This window comes from Paroedura picta, chromosome 3 (assembly GCF_049243985.1).
Source record: "Paroedura picta isolate Pp20150507F chromosome 3, Ppicta_v3.0, whole genome shotgun sequence".
Lineage (NCBI taxonomy): Eukaryota > Metazoa > Chordata > Lepidosauria > Squamata > Gekkonidae > Paroedura > Paroedura picta.
This window is the reverse complement of record NC_135371.1, coordinates 155,038,130-155,050,539: the sequence shown is the minus strand read 5'-3', so window position 1 is coordinate 155,050,539 and position 12,410 is coordinate 155,038,130. Positions and strand designations below refer to the sequence as shown.

The window sequence follows — 12,410 nt, the reverse complement described above, 5'->3', positions numbered from 1 at the left end:
TTGCCTGATATGTACAAGCAAACAAACCCAACTAAGATGCAAAAAAATAGTATTTAAAGAATTCAGATAGGTCTAGAAATCTTAGCAAATCAATTTCTGACCCTGGGCAAGTCATTCCATTATTGGTATTTTCTCTATGCGTACCACGAGGATCAATTTACTAATGAAACTAAACCCACATTCATCATTTTCTAAGAGCATCTAAGTTAGATAACACTTAGCAGTTGTCAAATCTTGGGCAGGGATAGTTGAGGAAAGGCTTTAACGAGTGCTTAGAATTCATATGAAGCTTCGCCTATACAATTCTACTCAAAGGAACCTTGGCCATAAACGCTGACAAAGCATATATTCTCCCTGAAAAATGTGTACTCTTAGTGACAGGGTTAATGATGTTTGAGCAGCCTCTCACCCTGACCTGCCTCTCCACATATTCCAGCTTTAATGCACTTGCATGTTTTCACTCTCTCCCCTCCCCACCCGAGAGCAGCAGTGAGTGGGGAGGAAATGTGGCCTCCACATTCAGTTATTTTCTACATGGCTGAACTCCGATACCGGATTCAGCGCCTTGCTGCCGAACCAAATGCATTTAAGTGGTCAACGTGCTAGCCCCATGAGGGAGGGAATAATTTATTTTCTAAGGGCAAAGGCAAGATGACAGCCTTTTCCCTGTGCAGACTTTTTCAAGAATATTCTCAGATCTAAATCAACAAACAGTATTTTTGTCTTTCTCCTATGCGGAATTCGTATCTGAACTTTTCAGCCACCCAACAGAAGTAATAGTTAAAGCCCGCTGACAATTTTCAGAATGAGCTGCATTGTTTTATTATTATTGTTATTATCATTAATTAACTGAATTTATATACTGCACTCCCAGACTGTTCTCTTACGCTATTACTATTTCTCCGCAGAACATTTCTATGGGAAAGATTATACCAAATGTCATCTGCTTGAACAAGCTCTGCTTGAGAATTTTGTCCACTCCCTTTCCCCCAGCCACCAATAGCATGGCACTTACTCCTTTCAGGGAATGCCATTATGGCCCCCAAAGAGCACTACAGTCAGCAGACCAAAATCTGCTCAGGGTCCCTGGCCCCAAAGAGGTGAGATTGGCCTCAACCAGAGACAGGGCTTTTTCAGCCCTGACCCCAGTCTTATGGAATATGCTCTGCCAAATGAGATCAGGGCCCTGTGGAACCATAATCAGTTCTGCAGGGCCTACAAGATGGAGCTATGACTGAGGCCAGGAATATAACACCTAGTGGCATCAAATAGGCTGGCCTCCCCTGGGGAAACATCTACTAGCACATCACGGGTAATTCCATCTATTTGAAAAGAATATCCTCTTGAGTATTTAATCAACTGGTGGATGTGCTGGGATATTGTAATGAGGCTATCATGTTAGATATAATTTTAATATTTAATGCTATTTGTTATGGTATTTTATTGGTGCTATTTATCATGGTATTTTATTGATTGATGTCACCCACTCTGAGTCTCACAGGAAGGGTGGGCTACAAGAAAATATATATATTATATATTTTTTTCTTGTAGCCTGCCCTTCCTGTGTGTGTGCGTGTGTGCATCTATATCTATATCTTCATTCAGGTATGAATGGACATATAACCTACCCAAGCCTTTATATTTAAACCTGAGAAAACAGGGTCTTGAATAAGATGACCAAGGAAACTCAGAAGCATGCCAAATTCTCACTGAGGTGGCAAATGAACCTAGGCTGTGTAACACTTCAGGTGACAAATCACAAAAACTCTTCCAAAAAACCAAAACCTCGGGAACTCCATTTTAAAGAAACATAGCCTACTCTTTCTCAATTTCAGTTTTCTACTGAAAAAGACATTGCGTATATAGAAGCATTATTACTGGAAGCTTCCTCATGGAAATGGAACCACCTAAGCACATACCCATATCTACCACATCAAAGAGAACAAAACCAAGTTACTTGGTTTGAATTTTTTATTTTAATCTGAACAGGCCCTTCCCAAAAGTATACTACTCAAACTACAGATGACAGAGAGTCAAGAATCTGACAAAGTACAAGTCCAGAGTCATATGTCCAAACCATTATTTGAATTTCTGACGCAAATGTTCAGCTCTATATAGGTCATGAAACCAGTGGTTATTAAGGCAATCCTGTGCACACTTATCTGGGAGCAAGCCCCACTGATTATTGTGAGTCTTTCTTCTGAGTAAACATGCAGAGGACTGTACTACATCTATAACCTACAAAAACTTCTCATCAAAACAATTGAGAGAAAACCAGAAGAATGGCAAAATTATTTGGTACGTCTACAACAATTCTTCCAATATCTACTCATTTGTCATAGTAGCACTTGCCCTGAAACCTTACCTTTTTGGTGAGTGTGGAGACATTCAAGCCAAATCTCTGAGCCCTTTCCTTTAATTTGTCTATATTTACCTACAAAAGTCATAGGAAGCAGTTTAATACAAATTCCACTTCTCTTCAATTTAGGAAACCTAAACAAAACCTTTATTTTTGGCAAAGAAAATTAGGATGTCTAAAACAAGAGTACATGTTTGAGTTTGCTTTAACCCTGGAAAAAAGGTTCTCTTTTCACTGAACAGCCACCATTCAGAGATGAAGGGGAACCAAATAACGGCACCCAAAGGAGCAATTTTTAAAAACTATTCACAGTACATTTATGGATTTCTACCATTTGTGCAAAGACCAATTCCTTAACTTTGATTTTTATCAGTATACAAATGGATCTACCATATTTGTTGATACGAACCCAGCTAGTACTTTGCTTCAAGAAGCAAAATTGAATTTATTTTAATTACTAAGTTTGGATTTGTAACATAGCAGAAATTGAATATACCACCCAATTCTGCAAGTTAACTAACACAACAAAAAGAACTCAAGTATCAGACTAAAGAAAACATTTCCACCGAATTTCATTGTTTTTGATGCATACATAAGCTAGTCTGTATAATTATGTTCAGGATTAAACAGCATTTAATATAGGGTAGAACCAAATTTTCATGGAACTCCCCCCCCCCCCCCCCGCCTGTAGAAGGTGACTTTTGGGGACATATGAAGTTCTCTAAAAAAGCAGCACTCTCTTAGGGGGGGGGGACTACCTTTAAATTATTTAATTAGTTATATGCCACCTTTCTGCCTGACAGATTTCTTGTTAAGACATGGCACAGGATAAAACATTAAGGCAGTAGTGAGAAGGAGGGGCTTGTTAGCCATCATGCTATGAATTGCTTCTAAGTGGCCACAACAGAAAATTTGCAAACTTAGTATACAATGCAATTCCTTCCCCTCACTTGACAAACAGCTAATCTCTGTGGATCCTCCCTTTATATGCGCTGCTACAGCCATTGAAGACCAGCATTTTGTAGCAGTATTAGGTGCCTGATCTTTCCACTACTGTTTGCCCAGGGAGGAAAGGGATCACAGCACTGCAGATGGCTTAAAGTGGCAGTTATCACCTTGAAGGAGGCAAATATTTTCACTCCCCCTTCCAAAAACAGCTGCCAAAACTAGAAGCTCCTTCTAGCAGGGAGCAAACTTGTTGTGCAAACAGGGTAATCATATATTGATGCAGCTCTGATTTAGCCAAGATTATTTTAATTTACACTTTCCCCCAGCTTCTTTTGAACTATTTCAATCATGGTATCACCTGTAGCACAATACAGTTTGCGGAGGGGCATCATGAAGTTCAAACTATGAAAGAAGTGGAACAATTTAGGTGCGACAGGGAAAGGCTAGAAAGTTCCAGGAGTCAAAGCAGGAGACAACAAGAATATGATTCACTGTTGAGGCTGAGGGCAGGGGTGGTAGAGAAGAAAAGGTGAAATTTTGCAGTATCACAAAGGAAGACAGAACATGATTTTGTGACTATGGGGAACGAAGGGGCGAGAGAAATCAAGACTTCTAAGTTCAATCTACAGCAGTGGTTCTCAACCTGGGGCTCGGGACCCCTTTTATGGGTTGAACGACCCTTTCACAGGGGTCACAGCAGGGCAAGCAGCTTGGCCGGGGGGGGGGGGAGAGGTGCCATCTACACAACAACCTTGCGGGGTAGATTGAGATAGTGTTCGTCTGTCTGGAGTAGCAGAAAAGAGCAAGATCAGCATGGTGGGACAAGAGGCAGAACTGAACTGAGAAACCCTAGGGAAAAAACAATTTATATACAATCATGAACAAGGGATCTTCATACCATTGGTCAGTTTATGTTTAATTTCTGTGAAAGAACACTTGCATAATTTTATGGTTGGGGGTCACCACAACATGAAGAACTGTATTAAAGGGCCGCGGCATTAGGAAGGTTGAGAACCACTGATCTACAGGCTTTGCACTAGAACTACTGCATTTGTTGCTTTGACATGGCTACTAGCAGGAATACCGATTACCTAAGGCAATAACGACAGGATAATGAGCATGCAACATGACTCTAGTTGGATATTCTCTCAGGCATCAAAGGAAGTATAAGTAAAGTGAAGAAATACAATTCAAGATTCAACAAAAATATATAATTGAACAAAATATATCCCATCACTATATTTAACACCAATTTTGAGATAACCACTCAATTGCTATGGCCTATCAATTTTATTCTTGGTAGGAAAGGAATTCATCAGAACAGTTTTTTTTTGAATTAGTTTTTTCTGAAAGCCAAATATGATAACTAAGGGCAGAAGAGAATTACTTACTGTAGTCTTACTTTCTGCAGCTAGACCTGAAATTTAAAAAAAAACATTTAAAATTATACCTGAGACAAGCAAAATTCCATCAGATCACTATGTAGATTAAAAAAAAAATCAGACATTCTGCCGCTTCTGTTCCATGTGAAATTTACAGATTACAAAAGAAGAGAAGTAGGAAGACAAGTCTACTCTCATGTCTGGTTCCAACAGTATTTATTTTCATGGCTGTAGAATCAATCCCTAATTCCTTTCCCCCAAAATAGAAGAGGAGAAGTGAGAGAAGCTTTGCAACTTGCTGCCACAAAGATAAGCTGGTCTGATCAGTTGTAATGAAAATATTGTTACTGAAGTCCATTTGTATGCAAACTTTAAGAATGGCACTACTGGGAGGGGAACTTCTGCCAATCACTCCACTGGGACTATGCATAGTCTTTGGCCTGCTGCAATGTATTCCAGCTATCTTCAGACAGCGTGCATATAGGCTGCACATTTGTTGCATCACTGAGACTAGTATTTACATTGGGAGGGAAATCTTCAAGAACACATAATCATATCATAAGGCTAGGCTAATGGTTAAATACAGTCTTGCCTGGGTATGAGGATTCTTCTGATAATTTCCGCCAATGGTTAATCTGGCTGACTAACGTGCAGCAGTTGTTTCTTGCACATCTCAGATTATAAGAGTCTACCACTTTTAACAGAACTTTGCATGTTTTGATTTTCAGGGGTCGCAAAACTTGCAACAGGGACCTCCAATCTTGTACGAAAAGAGCTACTAAGTTTTTTTTTCAGTAAGATGATCAATTTTGCCATTTCAGAAAGTTCTGTTAATTTAAATAGCCAGTCCTCTATTATTGGTAATTGCAAATCTTTCCATTTCTTAGCAAAAACAATCCTTGTTGCAATTACCACATATTGAAACAGGGTTCTACATTGCTTATCCATATCTTCGTCTATTAATCCTAGTAAGAAAACCTCTGATTTAAACTGGACTTTCACATTTAAAATAGTCTGTATTCCATCATGTATCTGTACCCAGAATCTTTTAGCCTTGGCAGAATCTTTTAGCCTAAGATGAAAAAAAGTGCCTGGAATTTCTTTATACTTTCAGCAAGTATTTGCCATTCCCTCATGGCTAAATTTTTGAGAAAGGAGTTCGGCAAGGCTGTATACTGTCGCCTTGCCTATTTAACTTGTATACGGAACACATCAAGAGAAAGGAGGGATTAGAGGAGTCACAAATTGGGATCAAGATTGCAGGGAGAAATATCAACAACCTCAGGATTGCAGATGATACCATTCTAATGGCAGAAAGTGAAGAGGAACTAAAGAGCCTGTTGATGCGGGTGAAGGAGGAGAGTGCAAAAGTTGGCTTGAAACTCAACATCACGAAAACAAAGATCCAGCCCTTTCAATTCCTGGCAAATAGATGGGGAAGAAATAGAGATAGTGACAGATTTTATTTTCCTGGGCTCCAAGATCACTGCAGATGGGGACTGCAGCAAAGAAATTAAAAGACGCTTCCTCCTGGGGAGGAAAGCTATGGCAAATCTAGACAGCATCCTAAAAAGCAGAGACATCACCCTGCCAACAAAAGTGCATTCAGTCAAGGCTATGGTATTCCCAGTTGCAATGTATGGCTGCGAAGGTTGGACCATAAGGAAGGCCGAGCGTCAAAAAATTGAAGCTTTTGAACTCTGGTGCTGGAGAAGACTCTTGCGAGTCCCTTGGACTGCAAGGCGAACAAACCGGTCAGTCCTAGAGATCAGCCCTGCTCCTTAGAAGGCCAGATCCTGAAGATGAAAAATACTTTGGCCACCTCATGAGAAGGAAGAACTCCCTGGAGAAGAGCCTAATGCTGGGAGCGATTGAGGACAAAAGAAGAAGGGGATGACAGAGAATGAGGTGGCTGGATGGAGTCACTGAAGCAGTAGGTGCAAACTTAAATGGACTCCGGGGAATGGTAGAGGACAGGAAGGCCTGGAGGATCATTGTCCATGGGGTCGTGATGCGTCAGACACAACCTCGCACCTAACAACATGGCTTTTACTTAAATTCACAGGTGTTAGATAGCATCTGTACACCATCTTGTAGAACTTTTCTTTCAGAGTCATACTAAGTGTAAATTTAATCCCTCTTTTCTACATATCCACATGGTTGTTTCAAAGGAACTCTGCTTGACACATACCTTTAGCAGAAGCTGTCGGTATACCAAACCTGTGGAGAAAAGTGAAGATTCAAAAATAGATTCCAAAGTTTAGATTCTAGCCCGTAAGAAAATGTAGAATATATATTGATGACAATTTATGAATTCTGAACCTTCTAAACATTCAGGGAATAGCTGGTGTTCCTTCAATCAGATTAGTAAACAGTAGATATTCTTTGTTTACAAAACACTTGTTATGATAAAATGCCACAAACACTCCAATAAAGTATATTCTGGACTATCCTTTGTGGCAAATTATTTGTCATTCCACTGCTGGTAACAACTCAAATCTCATGAAGCTCAAAATACATAACAGAGCATGGCAATCATGGAATGCAATGGCTAAAGAAAGCTTTTTGGATTACATATTTTCATTTTACCTTTTTTATTTTCTTCACTACCATCTCTGGTAATCATGGATATCAGAAGAATAATACAGAGAAAACAACATCAACATCTAAGTCAACAAGTGATTCAATTTAAGGATGGTAATCTCTGCTGGCTATAGGTAAAGGTATCCCCTGTGCAAGCACCGAGTCATGTCTGACCCTTGGGGTGATGCCCTCTAGCGTTTTCATGGCAGACTCAATACAGAGTGGGTTTGCCATTCCCTTCCCCAGTCATTACTGTTTACCCCCCAGCAAGCTGGGTACTCATTTTACCGACCTTGGAAGGATGGAAGGCTGAGTCAACCTTGAGCCGGCTGCTGGGATTGAACTCCCAGCCTCATGGGCAGAACTTTCAGACTGCATGTCTGCTGCGTTACCACTCTGCACCACAAGAGGCTCATCTGCTGGCTATAAGAGAGACTAAATTCTCAATTTTTATATGTAATTTTGTGCTGATGTTGCATCTGTGGAGGAGGGATGGATTCCTACCTGGAACAGGACATTATACTACTACATCCTGTTCATACTGTCGCAAAACAACAGAGACCCTGTGCTGTTATCTGTAACTGTACTTCCAGCAATACATCCTACAGGTGCTAAGCAGTAGATGGAAGCAGAATAGTGTGGTAACATGACAATCAGACTTACCGAGCTGCTCTTGCAGCCTTCTTACTTTCCAAACTCACAGGAACATTGAATCTCTCTGCCCGTTTCTGCATTCTCTATCATAAGAGACAAAGATATATATTAACAATAAAATCAGAGTCCAGTAGCACCTTTAAGACCAACAAAGATTTATTCAGGTCGTTTTCAGAGTCCAATAGCACCTTTAAGACCAACAAAGATTTATCTAAGGATATTAACAAACACAGATTTGATGTAAACACTATGGAGAAAGAGCACACCTGATTCCAAAGAAATTAGTGTATAAATTTGCTTTGGATGGGTACTGTAAGTTATTCAGTTCTTTCTGAAATGTAAGTTATATTATCCAAATAAATATGGCTTCATACATAATTAGGTGCCATTTATAATGCAACACTAGGTGCTTCTATTTTTACGATAACAATCACTAGTTTTTTTAATAGACACATCTGCCCTAACTTTTCTGAATGGCCATGACTTTATATTAGCCCGATAAATAAATATCCTAATGGCAATTACAACATGCTGACAAAAATCACATTTATTCTCAGCATCCCAGGCCTCCTGTGGCTCTTTGGTATAGGGCTTCTTATTCTCCCCAAATGGCTCCTGTCATCTACCACTCCTTTGCACACAAGTAATGAATCAGTCCACATTAATTTAGCCTCTAAGCAACCAAAAATGTAAAAGCAATCTCAAAAGAAGGGGGGGGGAAGAGGCAGAGCAGTGTGACCAAATGTCCCTGCAAGTATAGAACATATAACTGGTTTCTAATGACTACTCTACTGTTCTGATGTGAGCATCCTCATCAGCCAAAGTATGTAGTATCCCATCTCATGCTCCAATTACTATGGGTAAATCTGGCCTATTAGCTTCTGGGAAGAGGTTAACTTGCCTAGAATGAAGGGAAAATGTATAGCTGTTTAACGTCAGATAGGGGCAACTCAACTAGATGGGTCCAAGGGTTAATCAAAGATGTCAGTTATTATCCTTCAGGTTCTTAAAGCACGTTCTACACTCTCTTTAATGAGACAGACTCCAGCACTATATTTTGAAGACTGGGTTGTCTAGTTTTCAGCACGGGAGGCAATTTGTCTGCTACCATGAATTATCTTGGCGATATGAAGAAAACTGAAGGCATTTCTTATAAAAATTAGCATAGTAAAAATATGCTGCTGAGGCAAAGGTTTGCAGGTCAACAAAGCAGCAGAAAATGCTGTAGATTTCATCCAAGGCCAGCCTCTGGCCAGAAGCTACAGGAGCAGCAACCCTGGCATAACTACAAAGTGAGCGACTTACTTTCCCTTCTTGCTACAGGAAACAAGTATCAGCTCAAACTGCTCACAGCTGATTTGGATACGGAGAGAACAGAACTTTTTTTTAAAAGAAAAATTTTCTTTAAAATAAAAATGGAAATTGTTCCACTGGACACTGGCACAAACCCAAGAACGTGTGCTTGTATAGAGTCTCATGAAAATGGCTGCATATTTCATTCAGTAATTTTGCATGGAATACATGATTCAAGCTACATTTGCTTCAGGCATGAGCGCAGAATGAAACAGAGAAATAAAATATTTTAGTAACGATACGTAACTCCTAAAGGCTAATCCTTTTTCTAGAACTCCTGAGCATTACAGAATTTTTATAATTAACAAATGCAAATAGTTGCCTGTGCAGAACACTAATAACCCCTGGCACTCATGAACATGTTAACTCGTGAATCCAGCCTACCATTAATTCTTGCAAGCAGTGGATTTGTTCACTCTACATGATTTATTTTGACTAGAAGAACTTTCTTCTTGCATAGAAAAAGATGAATCCCTGCAAGCAAATTTGACCTCAGGAGGTAACCTAATTGCGCCTCATGTGACCCTAGGTTCAAGTGTAGTATCATCAATGACGAACTGGGAATGTCATCATACATCAGGTGCCTTCATGCGTCAATTGAAAGGTATTTACTTTCTGTGATTATAGAGGTTCACAAAACATCAACAGTTTTTAGTGTGAATGGAGCTTGGCAGAGATGTAAACTGAAAGCAGGAAAAGAAAGAACATAGTAAAAAAAATTAATGATCCGTTGATGAAGGCTTCCCACAACGTTTGGAAGACGTCATTCCATCACCAGCTCCATTTCAGATAATTTTTCTACTTATTGTTTCTGGTTACTTGCCCCACTGAAGTAATCACCTGTAATTTGTGACATCAGCCATCCCTAGATGTGGTCAGTTTAAGCTTTAGAGGTGGCAGTTTAACAGCAGGGAGACTGTAGTTTCACATCAGGTTCACTCGTTATTCAAAGCAATGGAAATGAAGCATTATAGAAAGCCAAGCAACTGTAAAAGTGGGGTGGGGGGAGGAAGTATGACACATTCCTCTATAACTCATCGCATCTTTTCACTCCTTTGAAGGAAAGTCAAACTTAAAGCTATACAGCAGGGGTAATCAACCTGTGGTCCTCCAGATGTCCATGGACTACAATTCCCATGAGACCCTGCCAGCAAATGCTGGCAGGGGCTCATGGGAATTATAGTTCATGGACATCTGGAGGACCACAGGTTGACTACCCTTGCTATACAGGACCCAACAGCTCATAAGTTGTGCAGAAAAAGTCTTTCCATACAAAAACAGCACAAGCTGCATTCATCTACTGACTGCAGTTGGGGAAATGAATGCTGTGTTGCACTCAAGACAGGGAACTATTCTAGCAGAGGTCACAAAGCAGACAGAAAGGGTAAGAGATCTAGCCTCCTGTGATATAACCAGATCCACAACTATAATACTCAAATTTAAACCAAGTGGCAAACTGGCAACATAAGTCCAACCAACCATCAAGAGACTGGAAGTCTAAGTCAAATATATTATGAAAAGCTGCTTAAGCCTTGGCTACATGGTAATATTTTATTTCTTTATTTGTATTTAAATGTATTAATCGCCACTCCTGGCTACGCCGTATCTAAACGTGGAAGCCTACAGGATAAAATGAGAGGTCAAATATTTGAGAAGAAGGCTTACCTCCATCTGTGGGATTTCTGAAGTAATCTTCACCACTTTCTTTTCTGTACCTCTAAAAAAAAGCAAACAAAACTGATCAGAGTCATAAATACAATTTTAGCTTGCCATTCCCATCTGATAGATCTTACCAGTTTTTAAACTTTAATTGGAATTTAAAAAAATTATGCACACGCAAGCAATACATGTCTAATGGTCAGAGCAAAAAAACACTGGGTGTTGTTCCATCTGTAGCCAAGCCAGGATTATTTGCTGCTTGCAGCACCTGAAAGACTCAACTGATCCTGAGCAAGTAGTGGTTTATATTTTATCTGGCTTTTCCTCCAGATCTTTCCACTGTGCCATCAAAAGAAAACTTGTATAATATATTCCACTGAAGATCACTTATCAAAATTCATCAAAGAAACATTGGAAAATGCCAGGAGAGAGATGTAGGTTTTCCTTCAGTAGCTGGGGGAATGAGGTGGAGGGAGAGCATGGTATAGCCTAATCTTGTTAGATCTTGGAAGCTAAGCAGGGTCTGTACTTATAAGAGAGACCACCAAGGAAGGCAATGGCAAACCACCTCTGCTTCTCACTTGCCTTAAAAGCCTCTTGCTGGGTTGACGTAAGTCAGCTGCAATGTGACAGCACTTTACACACACACAGCTGTGATGGTCTGTACCCAAACACATAGCCTGAGGGCTTAAAGCTGCTAAACTTTTCTCAAGATAGGCTGGCAATTTCCACCAAGCCCCAAGGACTTTTCTTCCTATGTTATTCCACAGAACTACAGGAATAAAATAGGAGTGGACTTAACGGGCTGCAGTGGAGGGGCACAACTGGCAGAACTCACCACCTAGTCTTAAGAAGAAAAGTCCTTTAAGTCTTTGGAACTGCATGGCTGGATACAGGCTAGTGCTAGATGAGTAAGAATGCGTTAGGATGTGCTAGAAAATTGGTAAGGATATTAGAAATTAGATACAAAAATCAAGAACTATCCTATTAGTTAACTGAGTTATAATCATTACCTTCTGAGAAACACAGGAACTTACTAGTAGGTTTATGAGACAGAGAGAAATGTAAGAGGAAAATTGTTATATAATAAGTTTAGATTTGAAGGTGGAAGGAAGAACTTTGAAAAAACCTTTGTACCTAATATGGTGTGATGCCATACTTCTCAACATATCAAAAAATGCAGCAAAAAACCCAATTATTCTGTAGACAAATAGTCTTCAGATTGGCAAAGATTTTTATTATTTATTAAATTTATACGCCACCTTCCTCCAAGGACTCAAAGATGAGAAAGTAGCAGCATGTGCTGAACCTAAACAAGTCTAAGGTAGCACTGAATTCTGAAAGGTAATATTTATATGCATGGGATTCTAGTAAAAAAAGATCATAGGATACAGAGAAAGGATCAAAAGTTTAAGATGGCAGCATGGTACCTTCACAAAGACAAGGTCTTGACCAGAAATGGACTCAATACT

General features: G+C 39.7%; 1 protein-coding gene across 2 annotated transcripts in view; it reads right to left on the bottom strand.

Annotated features, from left to right (window-relative positions):
• Positions 1 to 12,410, bottom strand: part of SARNP (SAP domain containing ribonucleoprotein) — a 71,111-nt gene that overhangs the window by 42,378 nt on the left and 16,323 nt on the right. Inside the window, exons 5-9 of one of the 2 annotated variants that reach the window (XM_077328798.1) lie at positions 10,945 to 10,996; positions 7,936 to 8,009; positions 6,881 to 6,909; positions 4,699 to 4,724; positions 2,366 to 2,434 (exon numbers count right to left, since the gene is read on the bottom strand). In XM_077328798.1, the coding sequence (XP_077184913.1) occupies positions 2,366 to 2,434; positions 4,699 to 4,724; positions 6,881 to 6,909; positions 7,936 to 8,009; positions 10,945 to 10,996 (250 nt within the window). The remainder of the gene's footprint in view (positions 1 to 2,365; positions 2,435 to 4,698; positions 4,725 to 6,880; positions 6,910 to 7,935; positions 8,010 to 10,944; positions 10,997 to 12,410) is intronic. The other variant, XM_077328799.1, reaches the window with a different exon arrangement.